This window comes from Thalassophryne amazonica, chromosome 3 (assembly GCF_902500255.1).
Source record: "Thalassophryne amazonica chromosome 3, fThaAma1.1, whole genome shotgun sequence".
NCBI lineage: Eukaryota > Metazoa > Chordata > Actinopteri > Batrachoidiformes > Batrachoididae > Thalassophryne > Thalassophryne amazonica.
In genome coordinates this window covers 105244691-105266826 of record NC_047105.1, presented here as the reverse complement: position 1 = coordinate 105266826, position 22136 = coordinate 105244691, and the positions used below count along the sequence as shown (strand labels likewise).

Genomic DNA, 22136 nt, shown 5'->3' with positions numbered 1-22136 from the left:
TGGAATTTCCCTTACATCTGTTGTGTGGGCCGCCAGAAGAGGAGGTACTGCTGGCCCACCACCAGAGGGCGCCCTGCCTGAAGTGCGGGCTTCAGGCACGAGAGGGCGCTGCCGCCTACAGGAACAGCCGAGGTGACAGCTGTCACTCATCAACTATAACAGCTGTCACCAATCATCTGCATCTCACCCGGGATAAAAGCAGGATGACACCTCCACCACATCGCCGAGATATCGACTTCTGTGAGAGGTAATATTCTCTGCCAGCATTCAGTGTTTCAAGAGCTATTGTGTTGCAGCTGTCAACCAGAGGACCGGCGTGGGTCACGACTGTTTCGTCCTTCGTCTCGTCAGATAAGTGGTTAAACAGACGCTGCACGAGTGTGTGTTAAAGGTGGAGGTGGAATTCCCACCATTATTGTTACGGGGTGTACACACACCCACACTTGACTGTCTTTATTCTCCGCCAGCAGTACCAGATCCGACACGCTGAGACGGTGGCCACCTGGGGACTTCGGGACTTGGCGGCTCCAGTATCCTTCAGGTTCGGTGGCGGTGGAAATCGTGTGGTTCCGGTTCATCTCCAGACGGGTGTCTCCTATCGTCGAGCCTGCCCACACGACACCTTCATTAATTGACTTGTATTCATTCTGTAATCTGCTGTGTGTGGTTGTGACATTCACAACAGTAAAGTGTTCTAATTTAACTCCCTCTATTGTCCGTTCATTTACGCCCCCTGTTGTGGGTCCGTGTCACTACACTTTCCCAACAACATCAAACAGTAGCACATCATTCAATGCTTGCATAGTTGTAATGTGAACCCAAACTAGTCAACCAACCAAATAAATAATTCAATAAATACATTAAAAACACATACAGTACACTTTGAATTTTTAAGTGTGCAAATACTCTTAAAATTGTTTTGTGGTTTGAAAATATTTAGTGTAGTTTCATTTGAGAATTAAATTGTCTTGAAAATCTGGGATAATGTTGGGTTTGTCCTGCTCAGTTCTGAAGTTACAAATGGAGCTTAAGGCATGAAAGTTGTCAACAGAAAGTATTAACAGTCACGGTTGGGCGTATTAATATACATTTGATTCGCCCGTCCTGCTGGTTGAGCCTCCCTTCTCTGTCAGCTGCAGATGAACACAGCAGGAGGTGACAGCTTGCTGGCAAAATCCAGAGATGAGTGCTCCAGCATGTCTAGCAAACACGGCGAGCTCACCTGCAAAGCTACAAAACACTCAGTAAAACTGCAAACATTTATGCAGCAAATTGCAGTTTGTCATGTGCTCAAAATTACATTAATTTAAATTCACACCAGATACTTTATTAGGTACACCTGTTGAATTGGTTGTGAACACAAATAGCTAATCAGCCAATCACATGGCAGCAGCTAAATGCATTTAAGGCATCTAGACATGGTGAAGACGACTTGCTGAAGTTCAAACCGAGCATCAGAATGGAGATTTAAGTGACTTTGAATGTGTCATGGTTGTTGGTGCCAGACGGGCTGGTCTGAGTATTTCTGAAACTGCTGATCTACTGGGATTTTCACTCACAACCATCTCTAGGGTTTACAGAGAATAGTCATAAAAAGAGAAGATATCCAGTGAGTGGCAGTTGTGTGGAAAAAAAATAATGCCTTGTTGATGTTAGACATCAGAGGAGAATGGGCAGACTGGTTGAATGGGCGATTGCAATCCCATCTTGTCAGTATGGACCAACATCTCTGAGGACTGTTTCCAACATCTTAATGAATCTATGCCATGAAGAAATAAAGCAGTTCGGAAGACCAAAGGGGGTCCAACCCAGTACTAGCAAGGTGTACTTAATAAAGTGACCAGTGAGTGTACATTTATAAATGCATGTCACTAGAGTCCAAACTGATGTATAGTTGTAGGAAAATAGAGCACATCCTGGAATAGATGAGGAGACAACAACGGAAGCTGCAGCAAACACAAGTTTCTGTTCCAGTGGAAGTCAGCAGTGACCGCTGCTGTAAATGAATCAAAGGATCACAAAGTACTGGATGCATTGAGTGGAGCTGGGTCAGATGGACCACAGAGGAGAATGGTCAGGCCTGAGACTTTAGGTCTCTCTAAGGGCCCTTTCACACATAGTATGAATGTGGTTGACTTGCGCATGAAGTGCAAATGAAGCAGGAATCATATGCAAAATGTGTAAAATCGTAGCTGCCTTTAACGCCTCGTACACCTGTTGCTACAACTATTTGCTGTCTCAAATTCCCTTGCACGTTGTGTTTAGCACATATCATGCATGCTTTACAAAATTGTTTTGAAAAATTATTAAATCCAAATGTTGTATACACTGTTTCGATTTGTTTAATCATCCCCCCTGTTGAGACATGGGAAACACCATGGCTCGAAATAGCTGCCCATTTATACAAATTTTTGGGCAACACAGGTTTGTTAAGGGGTCACATGTAGAGACCGTCCTTGTTTTTGACGGCTCCATGTTTTTCCCTTAATTTCCTCTCACTGCCTGGGCTTTGATTTTGCATTTCTACCAAGAGATCAGGTGTTACTTCAGTTGCTTTATCAATTGTAAGTGTGTTAGGATCAGCAACCACATGAAGATGGCCTTCAGCAGCAGCTTTTGCAGATTCATCAGCGAACGCATTACCTTGGGAAATAAGATCAATCCCTTTTGTATGCGCTGCACATTTACAAATAGCCAATTGACTAGGTAGCTGGACTGCTTCTAATAATTTGGTGAGCAGAGTGGCATGTGTGACAGGCTTCCCTGTTGAAGTGACCATTCCACGATTTTTCCACTGTTGAGCGAACACATGCACCGCGGAAAATGCGTATTGGCTATCAGTATAGATTGTGACAGATTGATCTCTGAAAATTTGGCAGGCTACGGTGAGAGCTACCAGTTCGGCCGCTTGTGCCGACATGTTAGCAGGTAGCTTGACATCTTGTAGGACACTATCATGTGTCACTACCGCGTACCCAGTCATTGTTTCTCCTAAATTATTTTTCTTTGAGGAGCCGTCCACAAATACCACTGTGCCCTCTGAAAGAGATGTATCTTTTGAATCGGGTCTACATTTAGATACTCGTTGGGCTTCCTCCACACAGTCATGTGGTTCTCCATCCACTGGGATGGGCAAGAGTGTGGCAGGATTTAATGTTGTGCAGCGTTCAATAGTCAAATGGGGTTGAGATAGGAGCGTAGCCATACAAGAAAGATGACGTGCTGGAGACAGAAATGTCATATTTGTTTGTAGCAGCAATGCTGACACTGCATGGGGTACTTTTAGTATTAATGAATGGAAAAGCACAACTCCGGCAGAACTCTCTATAGCCATAGAGGCTGTACCAATGTCTGTGAGGAACAAAACATTTTATGTTCACACAGAATAAATTCTCTCATTCTTAAAGGGGCCTTAAAGTTTTTATATTTGTCTACAATGACAGAATAGATGACTCTTTGATCTACTGCAGTTACAGTGTTGCTTCACATTAGCAACCAACAGAAAACGTCGTGTTTAACTTTACAAGGCCACATCTAAAATAACACCCGTTTTCCACACCGACATAATTGTTCCAAGTAAAGTATAAAACAAATGAACAAACTTGATTGTCATTTATACACTTTATTTTAGCAAAATCCCACATTGACAGGAGCATTATGCCGTCAGCACACAGACTCCTCCCACTGCCTTGATCTTGTCCTCGGCCCGTCGGCTGAAGAACTTGGCCTTGACGGTCACAGGCTGTTTGGGCAGCTTGCCTTTTTTGTTTTCAGATTTCTTTCTGCGTGTATGGCGTGGTCTACATACTCTTGTAACCCAGCTGTAGGGAGCGTTATCATGTGTTTGTCTACCCATGCTCGGATATCTGATCTGGAGTTGGCATGGAGTGCATTTTTCAATTGTTGTCCATACACGCTATCATTTTTCAGTGGTAGAAGACCACTGTGCACTTTAAAAACTTTTTCCATTCGATGTCGATAGTCTTCGAATGGTTCATCATCTTTCTGTTTTGTGCGATTTATTCTGTGTAATTTGACTTCTGCTGGTATTTCTGCTTAATTCTCAGCAGTAGTGCGGCCAATCGGTCTTCCAATTCCTGACTATCATGGGCTAATGGAGTGTGGTCTGCCTCTGCAGGATCCCAATCTCCTTTTACATCAGCCCAATCCTTTGTCACAGTTGCCATTATGACTTGTTGAACTTCATCCCCTCTAAGATTGTAGGATTTAACCAAAGCGGTTATGTCAATAATGTACTGGGCTACATCTTCTCGTGGGGGAGTTACACCTTCCACAGCTGCCTTAACGTCTGCTTGTGTCCAAGTTCGGTACACAAGAATAGTTTTTGGTCCTGACGTATGTGGATTTGCCACATGAATCATTGGATAGACTCCTGATCCACCTGGTTCCTGATCAGCCGGTGGGGCTGATGGTCCAGGTTGATTTTCTTCATCTTTTGGTGTTTTGGATCGTGTTCTCATGACGTGTTGTGTAGGGTCTACATATGATGGGGGTTGTCCCTGTGGTAAATCTGGATAGAGTTTATTCTCCTTTATTTCAGCTCCTGGCTGACTGTGTTTTGTAGTATCCAATTTTACTACCATTTCTACTTTTGGAGCCGCAGGCCCTGTCTCATTATCTTCTTGTTTGTGAAACATCACGTTCCCCTGCTCCTTCTTATCATTTACTGTTTCTTTCTGTCTTTCCTTTGCTTCTCTAAGGCCCTTCTTTTGTTTCTCAACTTCTCTTTCCCATGCTACAATTTCACCTTGACCTTCTTTTTCTTTTCTTTTTCTCACTTGTTCCACACTTTTTCTCAATACTGTTCTTTAGTTTAGTTAAAGACTCTTTCTGCAGGCGTCCATCAAATCCATGATCTTTTATCCACTTATCTAAGTGTTTTGTTGAATTTGGATCAATTTTATTCATGTATATCCAATCTTTTGTTTTTAGATCGTCCCGGGACTTAGGTCTCTCATTTTTACTGTTAGATTTTCCCATTTTGTGTTTTCAGAACGTTTTAGACCAGTGATGGTTTTGCCCCTACAGGGTCCTAATCCACTGGTGTTCTTACAATCACAGGGTAGTAATCAACTATTCTGAGAAGTGCGTTCCCTTTCGCCACCCCGGAGGGCACGGGAAGGCCTTGCCTTTGCTTCTTCTCAAAACTTACTACTTACTTTCCTGTGAGATTTTCATAGAGGGGAGTCGAAGTGACTCCACACTCTCACTCAGTCACTTTTATTACACTCACACACAGTTATTTTATTTACACAAATACATAGAAACACTTTTAATAACCGTACGCGTATTCTTAGGTCAGGGGAGCTCGCCCTCCCGTGGAATTTAACTAATGTCCTGCATTAGGGGACTCCACCATCCCTGCGAGGTTTAACTGCCTTTTCACTGTGCACTTATTTCCTTGTTTAACCGTGACTTTCTGTCACTATTTATTACTTTTCAACATTTCTATTTTACGCAGCCTACTGCCACCATTCACAACAACAATTTTATCAGAATCAAATTCTATACTCACACTCCGTCGGTCTCTTTCCCTCTCGGTGATCCCGTCAACCTTTCAGATTCCAGCCAACGGATTGAGCCAGTCCCGTCAAAGGGTCTGAGTTACCTTGGCCAAGGATTTCTCTGGTGTCGATCACGCTCGCTGGAACCGTCAGGTCTGTTGGGATCCCGGACGTGCCCCCAGTCTTTGTCGGGTTCAGAATACTGTACCTTTTCATAAGAGGAAGAGACAACCAGGCAATAAAACAAGTGGGAGATAGAATTCAATTTACGCTCGCAAGGAGTGCAGTCAGGCTGTACACCAAAGCTACACTAAAGTCTGGCCTGCGCTCCCGCTCTTTTTATTTAGGACTTCCCTACATACATGGGCGGTACAGCTCCTGAGGGGAAGAGTGATAGCGCGTGAGCTGTTGCCGCAGAACTGCTGATTGCACAATACATTCAGGATGTTCAGAACCTTTTTAATCTTGGGCTCGGTTAAGATGTGTTTAAGACATCTAACGATTAATCACACTTCTTCAAGCAAAAGGACTGATGTATCACAATCACACTGTGGTTGGAACATTTAATTCTCTATTCTTTATCTTACTGCTCAGCTTCGGCTGCATCCTGCATGAGTCATCTTCACATGTAATAAAAAGAGCTTAGCGTGCACACAGAAATACCACAACTTGCAGAAACACGTCATGTCACATATCTTAAGTAACCTTCACCCATCACATCAGTACAATACACTTTATCAGAGCAGAGAGAACTACATTCTACCAGGGCAGAGAACACAAAACATGCATGATAAAATAAAACAGTGTATCTACCGAATAACTCCAACATTTTCCCTCAGCCCCAACCAGTCTCAGCAGAAGACTGCCCCTCCCTGAGCCTGGTTCTGCTGGAGGTTTCTTCCTGTTGAAAGGGAGTTTTTCCTTCCCACTGTAGCCAAGTGCTTGCTCATAGGGGGTCGTTTTGACCGTTGGGGTTTTTCATAATTATTGTATGGCCTTGCCTTACAATATAGAGCGCCTTGGGGCAACTGTTTGTTGTGATTTGGCGCTATATAAAAAAAAAGTTGATTGATTGATTGATTTGCGCACACCAGTGGCTGAAAGACAGAGTGTGTGCTGTGAGAGCCCATCGTATCCTCTCGCGGCAGGTGTCAGCCAAATACCAGGTGACGCGCACGCACATCTAACACCGCTTGTTTGGCACTTAGAAAATGTGTGGCCATTCGCACTGTTAACATGAAAACAATCAGCAGACGATCACTGTCGAGCTGGATGTGAAATTTGTCTAAGTGCCGCCACGACTGTGGAGTTGCAAAAAGCCACACACATGTGGTGCATGTGTCTGCCCCCCCCGCTCCTCCAACACATCTGGCATGCTGGGGGGGCGCACTTGCATAAAATGTTTATATGCAGTGGTGGGCACAGCTAACCAAAAAGTTAGCTTCGATAACCATTAATCAGATAACTGAAAAGTTATCTTTTATGACAATAAACTGCTAAAAAATGTATCTTTATTACAGATAACCAATAACTATTAGTATTGATTTGGACGTGGCCACATCAGATTACACTGTCGGCTTCTGATAAACCAGTTTCACTTTAAGCACCACAGGGGCTGGTGGGTAAATTCAAGGATCACAAACACAAAGAACACATGAAAAATGAATAAACAAAAAAAATATAAAAAAAATAAAATAAAACCCCAAACACTGTCATCATCTTTCAAAAGCAGTAAAATACAGTATTAGAAGTCATAGTTTATCTCAGTATTAGATACATTGTCATTTATGAACTAAAAGCTGCCACTTTTTTCACATGCTTTGAACCCTGCGGCTTAAACAACCGAAATACATCCATTAATGCATTGATTGGCAGAATAAAATACACATAGTAAATATAAATTCTTACCTGTTAGTTTCAGTGGGATTCATCTGAAAAAAAAAAATCCAAAACAGTGTCAAAACGTGAAGAAACGTCCCTCCCTCTGTACACACAGCTGCGTCATGAGAGCTCCTCTCCCCCACTGAGTTTTGGCTTTTAAATTACAGCCACCAAGAAATAAAATAAAATAATGTTAAAATTAGTCTGTTTTGTTTTTTATGACAAGTGGACAAGTCACTGTAATGTCCAAAGTGAACCTGAACTACCCACAATGCTCCCTCCGTCAACCGGCCAATCACGTTTTGCGCTTAATGATGACGTCATCAGCAAGCAACAGGTAGCCAGACTGCTACAAACACACAACAAATGGACTAAAATGTTTGATTTTAGGGTTTACAAATGTTTTTGACCGTTAAGCTTTACCAGCAAAAAAAAAAAAAAAAAAAAATGTTATCGGACTGAAAGTTATCGGAACTAAATTTATCAGAAGATAATTGGTCCTACGATGGTTTTAAAACTTATCTGAAAAGCTAATCCGATAGCAAAAACATTAGCTTCAATAATTATCTGATATCGGATTAGCTGAACTGTGCCCACCACTGCTTATATGTATGTACAGATCTGATCACATGGGGGCCAGACAGCGAGGTCTGATTGCACACAGCATGGGAGGGGCCTGTCAGCTGATTGCAGCACACTGACAGCTGGATGACGGCTCAGTGCACAAATTACAAGCATAGAAATCACCGCCAGGACAGGTATATAAATAATTACAACAATATCTATATACGCAATTACATAACAAATAAGTAAAATGAATGACCACATAACACAGAGTGACACATTGGTCTGGGCGCTGAACGGATAGAGGGCGTGTCTGCTCACAGCCACGGCTGTAAAGATCTCTGCTCCTGGATGTCCCAGCTGGAGGATATGTTCTGTGTTTGGAAGGACATGAACTTACAACATTCCTCCATGAGGCGCGTGTCTCTTCCTGCTGTCCTCATGTGGAAATACATAAAAACATATATCACTTTTGCGCTGGGCTGCAGCGGCTGGACACAGCACACCTCCTTCATGCCCTTGTTGATTTCAGGCATTTTTCTGCACCAATTACAGGCCAGTGATGGTAGTGCAGTGGTACAGTTTCCGTCTGGTAATCAGAGCTTACAGGTTCGAATCCTGTGAGTGACATTTTTTTTAATTAACCAGGCTTATTTAACCGCGGGGTTCTGTATTGCTTCCCCTGTTATGTATTATTTATATCAACCCAGTGATATTCACTAATTATACAGCTGGTTTTTATTTTATTGTTCTCCACATCAGCGGTGCAATGTGGTGCAGCTGCTCGCACACAACACCGTTGCTTGCTCGATACCGTTGCAGCAGGATTGTGCACGCCTGCCCGTCAGCTCAATGTTTGCGTGGTTCACGGTGTTCTGTCATGATTCGCTCAGATTTGTACTTAATCGCACTATGTGTAAAGGGGTCCTAAAGTTATAACCTCAATCATTGTTCATAGGCAAAGTGTAGAGGGCCTAAACTGGCTGAAAGAGATGTGAATCTGGGTATACGGGTTCGGATTTAGACATTGCGTTGGCAGAGAATGGAATATTGTTTGATTGAAAATGAGGAATGATGTCACATTTTAGAAAGAGTTTTGATGTGGATGATGATAAATCTGCAGGCAAGGCATTACAGTTGCTGAGGCCCGACATGGCAAATGCCTATACTAAGATTTTTGTTGCATAGTCAGACAAGTACAGTGATTTTCCTGGTCTACAGGACAAATGTGTAGAGGCAGAAGGAATAAGATAAGCAGAAGGAGTAGCAGTGAAAAGAGAGTGTTGATTTGATGTTGAATAGAATGATTAGCTGGAAGGAGAAGACACTCTGTGCTTTAAAGTGGCAACCCTTCATCCCTTTTGAAATAGTCAAAGGGGAGGCTGAGATCCAGTGAGAGACTTCTAGTGGAAAGGATTGGTAGAGCTCCTTGAAGTGCACCAGACATCTGACCCCCAGAAACAGTGGTATGGCTCAAACCAGCTCAGAGATAGCCTGACATGCTGATATCCTTATGTCAGAGTGTGAACAGGAGATCTTGCAGAGCACTACACTTCAACAGTCAATAAATAGTCAACACTTCTACTGTCAACAGACAGTAAAGCGGAAGGTTTTCTTACATAAATTGAAAAACTTTGTTAGGATTATAGACAGGATGCACATATTTGAGACTGAAAAAGGAAGTCGGTAGACTGGGTTGGGTATCGCTTTTATAAGTACAACAGTAACATGAGTGTGTTCACATGAAGAGGGGACCAGCCATTTTGCAATTGAAATGTTGACAGATAATGTGTGATAATACTGGTGTAAAAGAGGTAGTGATAGCCTGCAGAAGACTGAAAGGTCTGACATCCAGAGGAAACATTGTGGGACTGCAGTTGACCATAAGCCTGGAATCATCCTGCTCTGTGAACAGGAAGAGGAACACCCTGTTTGCAACAGATTGTAGCTTGATTTTGTAATTACTAAGCCTTTCTGTGTGGAGTTTGCGTGGGATTCCTCTGGCCACTCTGGTTTCCTCCCATAATCAAAAACATGCTTTGGAACATCTCCAAAGGACAACAGATGGAAATTAGCCAGTGGCTATAATCTGTCTTGCTTAATTCACTGTATGGTGATGTCGATGACCTTGCACTGTTCCTTCACAAGTAAATAAAAAAATGTGCCTAGAAGACCTCCTTAAGGAGACGACGAGGGGGCATCGTCACCAGATGTCCGAACCACCTCAGTTGGCTCCCTTTGATGTGGAGAAGCAGCAACTCTACTCTGAGTCCCTCTTGGCTATTCAAGTTTCTCTCAGTGTCCCTCACTGTAAGCCCAGATAATCAATGGAGGAAACTCATTTCCACTGCTTCTTTCTGCAACCTTGTTGTTTCACTCATTACCCAAACCTCATGTCCATAGGTGAAGATAGGAGTGTATTCTGTCTACGCTCTTTCTTCACCACAACAGTCCATTTCTGTGTCCGGAAGACCTCAGACACAGCCCCAGTCTGTCTTTCCGATTGGCACATGGATAAATCAAATGAAGTTTTCTTGAAATTTGATGGCGGGGTTGGACATGGGCTCACAAAGAACCCAATGAATCAAGGTTTTGAACAACATTATGAGTTTTTGATCAAACATTTCTTGATTTTTATCCATTTCTTATTCAATAATGCCTCACTTTTATTTTAAAAAGTATTTTTCATGTTGATATCTACAGTATAATCATATAGTTTGTTGTTGATTTAGATGGCAGTGGCACAACTGTAAATGAGTAACGGCGGGGCTACAGTTTGAATCGCAGGAATATAGGTTGGCGTTATTATGGTTGAATGGTATGGAGCCTGTTTTTGTCTCATTAAAAAATGGCCATGAATGCCTGTCTTTCAGTTTTCTCTCTTTCTTTTTTTTTGCTTGATTTTGTTTACTAAATGTGACCCAGTGTCCCATTATCTGGAGGTGGAATTTGTTTTCTGCTGTTCACTCCCCCGTGCATGTGGCTAACCAGCGTCTTCCTCCGACGCACAGTTTTAATTAAGCCACTTTTCCTCCTCATCATGTTTCTTACCGGCCATGCTCACATTCTGAAAGCTCTCTGTTCCACTGTCCGTCTGTCTCTCGCCCACTATTATGGTGACACCCTGATCATGTACAGACAGCTGTGAGACTTCTCATTTCTTCTGCATGGTTTTTCGTTAGAGGCGAGAGAGAAGCTCTTCCTTAACTCCGTCAGCTGTTAAAGCTCACCGTAGACATTAATGGGATTTATAGACTTTAACTGCAGCTGTCGCTTTTCAGCTCACTGAGGTTATCGACCAGTGACAGTGAGTGTTACTTCAGTGTGGGTACTGAAGATAAGAGTACCGTTTGGGTGTTGTGGGTTCATGCTAATGAGGTGCAGTATTCGCCATTGGAGAACATAAGTCCTATTCTCCATCCTAAATCAATAATTCCAAGGAATTCTGCTTCTATTGCCAATATAGTTAGAAATTTTCAATCTAATAATGGCTGCTTGGTGATCAAAAGCAAGATTCAGAGCTACTGGAATGCAAGTGACAGGTGTACACATAGAAATATGCTGCTTATTTTGCTTTTACTAATTTATTCTCCATCTTCTCTTTATTTCTGAATGCTGTGTGTAGGTACTCCAAGCTGTCAGATCCAGCTAACTGGCTGAAGATCAACAGGACAAATGGCCAGATCACCACCATGGCTCTCCTGGACCGAGAGTCCATATATGTCAAAAGCAATGTGTACGAGGCCACATTCCTGGCCTTCGACAATGGTAAGTCTGGTAAGTCAGGATAATCAAGTGTACTGTGATGTGCTAAACCTTTAACACTTCACCATTTCTTGTCTGTAACATTATGGCAAATCATCTAACATTTAATATTATTAAAAAACAAAGAATCACAAAAAAGTGCAAAATCTGACAATGAAAAATCAATGCTTTGTGAATTTAACATTTCATTTCATTTTTAACCTTTCCAGTTCATCATCATTTTATTGTACTGGGCAAAGTGTTGATGTTTCAAAGAATAAAACAGGAGAATCTGGCAGATGACAAAAATAAAACCCGGTGTCTCCGACCGAACAGTTCCTGCTAAAAATCGATCTGCCCTCATTTCGGAGCATCAGCAGTATCATTTCTTAGCGTTGGCAGCGATTCACCGATTATCACATAATTTCTGCTTCAAACTCCATCCCAGTCATCATCTATCTCAGCAACAGATATCTGAAGCTTTTGTACAACAATCATTTCCACATAAATTTAGCATTATTTCATAATAAAAGGCGGGAGACCGATCAGAGTACCACAGCAACACGTCATTTTGGAGCATCAGTAGTGATTCACAGATTATTGCCTCGTTTCTGCTTAAAAGATTAGATTAGATTAGATTTATTGGTCCCCGTGTGGAAATTTGTCTTCACCGACTATACAATATATTGTACATAACAAGACAGACAAGACAGTAAACTCAGTAACACATCACAGGACAGACAACAACAGTATCACAATAGCACAACACAAAATAGGCAGCACAAATATCTACAATAACCCTGATAACAAACAAAACTGACTTTAGAATGATTTAAGAGGTTTTAATTTGTCATCTGATGGTTAATAATCATATTATTTCCTTTGATCGCTTTGAGAGTCAGACTCAGGGTCAGTCTCAGATGCATGTGCAGTGAAGGCACAGTGAAGGCAGGGCAGGCCAATTTTTAGGGGGGACCGTTCAGTCGACGACACGATACAACTGATGCCAGATGTAAAGTTTGTGCATGGGCCCCTTTGTGCCCCCAGTCACCATAGCAATTTGTTGTTGATTGCTTAACCCTCTGGTGTCTTTAGTATTTTGGGTCGTTTTTGAGTACTTTTGGTTTTACCTTCATAATTTACCTTAAAACCTGTTTACCTGGCCTTACTGCATTAAAAACAGCATTAAAACATTAAAACAGTGACCCTAAATTCACCCCAGTGACCCTAAATTCACCCCAAAACCTAAAATTTGAATCAGAAAAAGTTAGTTTTTTTTTTACTGTGAAAATCACAAACATGTAACAAACCATTTTTATAACTTAGAATGCAATTCCTGTCCATCAAATGGTCCTGTATTAAACATAACAGGCCTTACACTTCCTCCTCTTGTCCACCAGAGGCAGCATTGGGCCCTTCGAGGCTTTTTTTTCCTCTTCTCTGAGTGACATCTGCACCCACGTGGGGTCGGTAGGTTTTAATTGGTGATGTCATGCGTTTCCACCAATGAAAAAGGGCAAGACTCTTTTTTTTTTTTTTTGCACCAGCCAGAGGAGTCGAGGCAGACACAAGTTCACGCACAGATGAAGGCAGTGCGCTTGCGAATTCCAAATATGTGGGTCTGTGAGGTTCATTTGGTGAAAAAGCACAGGCAATTCTTGGGAAAGGCATAACCAAGACCGGACCCGGCGCCACGAGGGGGCGTTTGGGGGCGACGCCCCCTCACGTCATCAATCCCGCCCCCTCGGATGTGAGCATTATCAAAAAAATAAAAAAGAGAAAAAGAAATACTGGAAAATATAGCAAAATATTAGTTATTCAATATTATTCTCACTTTACCGGGGCGTTGCTGGGCCAGTGTCGTAGATTTACGTCGACGGTACCTGGCTATACCCGCCCGCTATGCGTAAACAAATGACGTCATAGCGCGCAGCCCAAGAACTGTCCGCAGAGGGGGAAAAAAACTCAGCAGAAGAAAAGATGAAAATGCGAGAAGTGTGTTTTGGTCTCAATATGGATATTCCGGATGATTTTCTCATGGATAGTACGACAGTGAACAGCAGCTAAAGCAGCCAGCTTGATGAGGACGCACTGGCTAAACTGGAGAGCAGCGCGCGCCAGCGACACGTCAAAAGTTAAGTCAGCCAACTTTTTATGTACGCGTTACGTGTTGTGTATCTCAGTAAAAAGTGATAATAATGCAAATAACATGCTGTTGTCGTGCGGTATGCATTTTCTGAGTCCCTCCGTTCACGGCCAGTCGCCCGCAATGACAGATATTAAAGTTATGTATTGTTGTAAATATATGTACATGAAAGGTTTATCTTTGACTCGTTGTGTGACTGTCATGCCCAATTGCGCTGTGTTTGCGCTTGTGATGGAGGGCTGTATTTGGGGTTAATCTACTGTCTCGTGTCGTTTCTCAGATCAGTTGTTGGTTTGGTTTTGTGGTATGCAGGAGATCACTTGACCGAGGGTCTATACGTTCAAATAAAAATTTAAAAAATACTGTCATCACTCTTTACTCTTAGTCAGTCTCTTACAACGGTGCAGCCTAAATACACGAGCTTTCCAGGAGCGCACCCAATTCATTACGCACGCTCAGAGGCACGTCCCCTCCGGTGCGCACATTTTTTGGGGGAGGGCTCATCGTCCCATTAATATTTTTTTCTGGCGCTGGGCCTGACCAAGACCAAAGGGAAAGTCATGGTTTTGTCTGAGATTGTAATTGTACCAATCAGAGAAAATGAGTGAGAAAACCTCTCGTTTGCGCGCGCGTGCTGGCCGAACAATCACATGGAGCAGCTGCGGTGCTCCACACAGCCACACATTTTCTGTGCCTTTCCCACCAAATGGCTCTGGTTTTCTTTTCTACCAAAGCCAAAGTGAAAGTCATGGCTTTGTTTGAGATGATAAGAGAAAAGAATGAGCAAAGAATGAGCACGCGTGCGTGCTGGCCGAAGCGATTTCATGGAGAGGCCGCGGCGCTCCACACAGCCACATGTTGTCTGTGCGTTTTACACCAAATAGCTCAGGTTTTCTTTTCCACCAAAGCCAAAGGGAAAATCATTGTTCGAGATTTAAATTGTACCAATCAGAGAAAAGAATGAGTGAGAAAACCTCTAGTTCACACGTACATGTGCAAAACTGGTGAAAATTATTCATCATTGTTCAGGTTTTACTGGGTGTATCAACAAAATTTAAGTCTGCACTTTCAACAAAGATTCAAACTGAAATTGTGAGGAATTTCATGGGAGGACCACCTAATTTGGTGATGGGACTTTTGATGCGTGTTGTGGCCAGCCTAAGGCACACCTGTGCAATAATCATACTGTCTAATCAGCATCTTGATATGCCACACCTGAGAGATGAGATGAATTGTCTCTGCAAAGGAGAAGTGCTCACTAACAGATTTTGACAGATTTGTGAACAATGTTTGAGAGAAATAGGTCTTTTGTGTATGTAGAAATTGTTTGAGATCTTTGACTTCAGCTCATGAAAAATAAGACTAAAACAAGTGTTGCATTTATACTTTTGTTCAGTGTATATATATATATAGATAGATAGATAGATATACCAAGCATGAAGTCAAAGAAATTGTGTGCATATATACATACATATGCTTGGTGTGTTCTTTGACACTTGGGACTTTATATGTAGACAGGTGTGTGCCTTTTCAAATTGTGTCCAATCTACTGAATTTACCCCAGGTGGACTCCAATTAAGCTGTAGAAACATCTCAAGGATGATTCATGAAAACAGGATGTACCTGAGCTCAGTTTTGAGCTTCATAGCAAAGGCTGTGAATACTTATGTACACGTGATTTCTTACTTTTTATTTGAAATAAATTTGGAAAAAAAAAAAATCAGAAAACCTTTTTTCATTTTGTCATTGTGGGGTGTTGTGAGTCAAATTTTGAGGGGACAAATTAATTTGCTGCATTTTGGAACAAAAGAAAATTTAATGTGGAAAAAGTGAAGCACTGTGAATACTTTCTGGATGCACTGTATGCCCCATGGATAGGTTGTGAGATGAAGCAGAAAGATGATTTTTGGATTGAGTTAGATGAGGTGGTGGAGAGTGTGCAGGAGCATGAAAGAGTGGTGATTGGAGTGGACTTCAAAGGGCATGTTGGTAAAGGGAACAGAGATGATTAGGAAGTAATGCGTAAATATGGTGTCAAGGAGAGGAATGTGGAAAGGCAGATGATGGTTGATTTTGCAGAAAGGATGGAATTGGCTGAGGTGAATACCTACCTCCAGAAAAGATAGGCAGCTAGGGTGACATATGAGTGGACAAAAGTGCACACTGGTGGACTACATTCTTTATGCAACGTAAAACAAATGGCAGACTGTAAGGACCCCTTTACACATAGTACGAATAAGTACAAACCAGGGTGAATCATGGCTGACCAGCTCATATGAGCGAACCACAAAAACATCGAGCCGACGGGCAGGCGTGAACGAACACGATGCAACGATTTGGTGTACGCGGGGACACAGTTCAAGCAGCTGCACGATATGTAACCACATCGCACAGCTGCTGTGAGAACAAAAAATGAAAAATACACGCCACCCAAGGGATTCGAACATGCAATTTCCAAAAGCTCTGATTGCCAGCCAGAAACGTTACCTCTGAGCTACCATCGCTGTCCTGTAAAAAGTGCAGGAAAATGTCTGATATCAAGAAGGACATGGACGTATTTAAGAAAAATACAACCACACACCATATAAAAACACCACATTTTATTGATCTCTCCTGTTGTGAAGGGGAAAAAAACAGATGGAATGTGTTGCACTACATCGCACCTCTGCTATGGAGAAAAAATAAATAAAACCACACACCATAAAAAACACCACATTTTATTGAATCCCTTTTATCGAGCTGTATATAAAAGGGATTCAATAAAATGTGGTGTAAGTATGATCTGTCTGTTCCTCTGTAGATGATCCATGGTCACAGACATACAGTCATGAAATGACATGAATGAGAAGCTGGGCGCTCTTGTCATGTCCACATCTGCTGGCGGCATGTCCAGCCAGTCCCACGCACATGTCCTGCCCAACACGTGTCTTGTGGATGGCACGCGGCAGGACAGACACTGCGTCAACAGATCAGATGGTGGAAGCTGAAGGAGGAAGACTGTTGTGAAATTCAGGGCAGAGGTGAGGCAGGCACTGATTGGAGGGGAAGTGATTTTGAACATTTGGAAAGGACTGCAGATGTGGATAGGGAGACAGCTAGGAAGGTGCTAGGTGTGACATTTGGAGAGACAAGGAAGACAAGGAGGCTTGGTGGCTGAACAAAGATATTCAAGAACGTATAAGGAGAAAGAGGTTGATGAAAAAGAATTGAGATAGTCAAAGAGATGATGAAAGCAGACAGGAGTGTAACACGATCTGGCATGACGTGAAAGGAGAAGTTGCAAAAGCTAAGGAAAAGGCATATAATGAGTTATACAAAACATTATACACAAAGGAAGGAGAAAAGAACTGGCACCGATTGGCCAGACAAAGGGACTGAGCTAGAAAGAATGTGTAGTAGGTTAGGGTGATAAAGGATCCAGATGCTGATGTGCTTAGAAGTGAGGAGAGTGTGTTTAGAAGGTGGAGAGAATATTTTGAGGAGCTAATGAATGAAAAAATGAGAGCAAGAGAAGGCTGGATGATGTGTGGATGATGTGGAGCGGGTGAGTCAGGAAGTGCTGGGGTTTAGTCAGGAAGAAGTAGAGACAGCTATGAAGAGTGGAAAGGCAATGTTTAGGAGAGATGGCAGTGGAGTTCCTAAACATGTTTAATAAAATCTTGGAAAGTGAGAGGTTACCTAAGGTGCATAGAAGAAGTGTGCTGGTTCTGATTTTTAAGAATAAGGGTGATGTGCAAAACTGCACCAACTACAGTGAGTTGATCAGCCACAGCATGAAGTTATTGAAAAGAGTAGTAAAACTAGGCTTAGAAAGGACGTAAAGATCTGTGAACAGCAATATGGTTTCATGCGAAGAAACCGCACCACAGATGCAGTGTTTGCTCTGAGAGTGCTGATGTACAGAGAAGGCCAGAAGGAGTGTCATTGTGTGTTTTTCGATTTCAAGGAAGATTATGACAGGATGCCAAGAAAAGAGGAAGTCTGGAGTGACAGAGAAGTATGTGAGAATGGTGCAGGATATGTGCAGGTGTATGTACAAGCACAGTGTGACAGTGGTTACATGAATGAGAAGCAGTGTGCTCTGATCATGTCCACATCTACTGGTCAGGTGCATCCAGTCGGCCGTTCGCATGTTCTGCCCGACGCGTGTCTTGTGGACGCCGCGTCACAACACAGACACAGCGTCATGTGGAACAGATCTCACCTGGGTGACGTGACGGTCAAATCGCCCGCTGCGTGTTCTGATCTGATGGTCCCTTTCAACCTGGGGGGCTGTCAGTGTCCACTCCGTGCGCGCGCTCGCTTGCTGCAGCTTGTCGCCACCACAGCAATATGTTTTTATTCATGTCCATGTAAATACAGCAATCAGACACACGCACCTCACAGTGGACAGTTGTTTAGTCCATAACGGTCCAAACACAGTAGGTGTTGTGACACACCCACGTGTCAGTGTGTGTGTTTGCAAAGTCACACTGGGGTACTTAGACAAATTTCACGGCAGTACAACAGTGATTGTCTGTAATCTCTTGTCGTGCCAAGAGTGTGACTAGCACACATTTTCTAAGTGCCACGCGAGCGGTGTTAGGTGTTCGTGCGTGTCACCTGGAATTTGGCTGACATCTGCGGTGAGAGGGTGCGATGGGTTCGCATAGAGCACACTTTTTCTTTCAGGCACTTGTGTGTGCAAATAGTTGTAGCAACAGGTGTACGAGGTGTTGGCGACAGGGACGACATTACACGGTTTGCACACGATTCCTGCGTCATGCGCACTGTGTGTACTTTGTCCAAACTTCTCACTATGTGTGAAGGGGCCCTTATACAGTAGTGTTCAGAATAATAGTAGTGCTATATGACTAAAAAGATTAATCCAGGTTTTGAGTATATTTCTTATTGTTACATGGGAAACAAGGTACATGGGAACAAGAAACAAGAAACATGGGAATTGTGTCCAGGCTTGCCTCTTTTCACAATAACTTCTCATGTTTTTTAGATTTAAATGTGCAATAGTACAGTCTTTAGGGGGCATGGATTTATAAGCTTGCGACTGACTGATGGACTGTGATATGGTGATATGGTAGTGGGAGTGATTTATTGTGGGAGAGCAATTTTAGAACTTGAATTTTAGAATATTGTGCTAATATATTGTAATTTATGAATTTTAATGTATTCATGGTTAAATTCTTTGATGTACCTGGGGACTGCAGATGGAAATTATCTATAATCTGGTACAACTCATCTCTGCTTTGATGAAGTTAATGATACTGTACGCTGTCCCTCAAATAAGTGAATAAACTAAACTAACTAAACTAAACTTTTCACTGATTCAGTGTTAAAATGCTTTTATTGTGAAGCTCCTTAAGGAAAACATAAATGAAAAGAAACAGAAAGCAGCTCTAAATATGCAGCAGATCTGCAAAATGCAGAGCAGCCAGCAGTTCTGCAAAGGAAAATTTGTAGGAGACATGCTTAACACTGCACTGACAATAGTCAGTGATATGAATATTACGTAATATAACCATATTTTCCAGACTACTTTATAAGTCACACCGGAGTATAAATCACATTTATTTTTGAAACATATATTTCACAATAATTCGAGAAAAAAACATCTTGTAACAATCCAGAAAGACTGTTCAGTCGCACTATAATAAAGAACATAGGATCATAGCCTCTTTAATGTGTGTTTTGTGTTTCCCTTGTATTTAAAACATAGCAAACTGATTAATGTGTACTATTGCACCCATATTTTTGACAGACAAGTCAAAAATTAAATTTGCCCTTTCTGGCAGTTATTGGCAGCAGTGACCATGGAGAAATACAGTAATACTTTAATGCTAACACATCCATCGCACCTCCTCAGCAACTCCCTTGATCTCTTGTACTTTCACATTAGATCAACTCAATTGAAAATCAGGACTTCAAACCAGAATTATCAGTATTTTAATCTTTCAAGATTTGGGTTCCACCTTAAAAAATTATTGTTCTCAAACCAGTTAGACCAAAAGAAATTCCAGTAAATTCTGTTCCATGTAAGGCTGTGGTACCTAAATGTCTTTGTATAGGCTATTTTACTCTACAAGTCTATCATTAATGCTGTTAACAAGGTACGCTAACTGGTGCTATCCAATGATTTCCAACATTATTTCTCTTTACATGTTACCTTGTCCATGAAACATCAATGAAGTTGATGTCGATTGTCAACATTTATAAGGTACATTGCACAATATTTACCCACTCTGGTTGGAAACAGGGAAACCATGCCACATTTTACTTTAATCAATCAATCAATCAATCAACTTTTTTCTTGTATAGCGCCAAATCACAACAAACAGTTGCCCCAAGGCGTTCCACATTGCAAGGCAAGGCCATACAATAATTATGAAACACAGTCTACGTCTAAAGCAACATAACCAAGGGATGGTCCAGGGTCACCCGATCCAGCCCTAACTATAAGCCTTAGCGAAAAGGAAAGTTTTAAGCCTAATCTTAAAAGTAGAGAGGGTATCTGTCTCCCTGATCTGAATTGGGAGCTGGTTCCACAGGAGAGGAGCCTGAAAGCTGAAGGCTCTGCCTCCCATTCTACTCTTACAAACCCTAGGAACTACAAGTAAGCCCGCAGTCTGAGAGCGAAGCGCTCTAATGGGGTAATATGGTACTACGAGGTCCCTAAGATAAGATGGGACCTGATTATTCAAAACCTTATAAGTAAGAAGAAGAATTTTAAATTCTATTCTAGCATTAACAGGAAGCCAATGAAGGGAGGCCAACACGGGTGAGATATGCTCTCTCCTGCTAGTCCCCGTCAGTACTCTAGCTGCAGCATTCTGAACCAACTGAAGGCTTTTTAGGGAACTTTTAGGACAACCTGATAATAATGAATTACAATAGTCCAGCCTAGAGGAAATAAATGCATGAATTAGTTTTTCAGCATCACTCTGAGACAAGACCTTTCTGATTTTAGAGATATTGCGTAAATGCAAAAAGGCAGTCCTACATATTTGTTTAATATGCGCTTTGAATGACATATCCTGATCAAAAATAACTCCAAGATTTCTCACAGTATTACTAGAGATCAGGGAAATGCCATCCAGAGTAACGATCTGGTTAGACACCATGCTTCTAAGATTTGTGGGGCCAAGTACAATAACTTCAGTTTTATCTGAGTTTAAAAGCAGGAAATTAGAGGTCATCCATGTCTTTATGTCTGTAAGACAATCCTGCAGTTTAGCTAATTGGTGCGTATCCTCTGGCTTCATGGATAGATAAAGCTGGGTATCATCTGCGTAACAATGAAAATTTAAGCAATACCGTCTAATAATACTGCCCAAGGGAAGCATGTATAAAGTGAATAAAATTGGTCCTAGCACAGAACCTTGTGGAACTCCATAATTAACTTTAGTCTGTGAAGAAGATTCCCCATTTACATGAACAAACTGTAATCTATTAGACAAATATGATTCAAACCACCGCAGCGCAATGCCTTTAATACCTATGACATGCTCTAATCTCTGTAATAAAATTTTATGGTCAACAGTATCAAAAGCAGCACTGAGGTCCAACAGAACAAGCACAGAGATAAGTCCACTGTCCGAAGCCATAAGAAGATCATTTGTAACCTTTACTAATGCTGTTTCTGTACTATGATGAATTCTAAAACCTGACTGAAACTCTTCAAATAGACCATTCCTCTGCAGGTGATCAGTTAGCTGTTTTACAACTACCCTCTCAAGAATCTTTGAGAGAAAAGGAAGGTTGGAGATTGGCCTATAATTAGCTAAGATAGCTGGGTCAAGTGATGGCTTTTTAAGTAATGGTTTAATTACTGCCACCTTAAAGGCCTGTGGTACATAACCAACTAACAAAGATAGATTGATCATATTTAAGATTGAAGCATTAAATAATGGTAGGACTTCCTTGAGCAGCCTGGCAGGAATGGGGTCTAATAAGCATGTTGATGGTTTGGATGAAGTAACTAATGAAAATAACTCAGACAGAACAATCGGAGAGAAAGAGTCTAACCAAATACCGGCATCACTGAAAGCAGCCAAAGATAACGATACATCTTTGGGATGGTTATGAGTAATTTTTTCTCTAATAGTCAAAATTTTGTTAGCAAAGAAAGTCATGAAGTCATTACTAGTTAAAGTTAATGGAATACTCAGCTCAATAGAGCTCTGACTCTTTGTCAGCCTGGCTACAGTGCTGAAAAGAAACCTGGGGTTGTTCTTATTTCTTCAATTAGTGATGAGTAGAAAGATGTCCTAGCTTCACGAAGG

General features: G+C 41.8%; 1 protein-coding gene and 1 long non-coding RNA gene across 3 annotated transcripts in view; both read left to right on the top strand.

Moving 5' to 3' along the window:
- cdh4 (cadherin 4, type 1, R-cadherin (retinal)) overlaps positions 1–22136 on the top strand; it is a 1030104-nt gene that overhangs the window by 953821 nt on the left and 54147 nt on the right. Inside the window, exon 12 of one of the 2 annotated variants that reach the window (XM_034167231.1) lies at positions 11596–11747. In XM_034167231.1, coding sequence (XP_034023122.1) covers positions 11596–11747 — 152 coding nt within the window. The remainder of the gene's footprint in view (positions 1–11595; positions 11748–22136) is intronic. The other variant, XM_034167233.1, reaches the window with a different exon arrangement.
- Positions 14280–14815, top strand: LOC117507386. The gene is made up of 2 exons (XR_004559704.1): positions 14280–14575; positions 14750–14815. It is a non-coding gene; the product is annotated as an uncharacterized LOC117507386 (long non-coding RNA).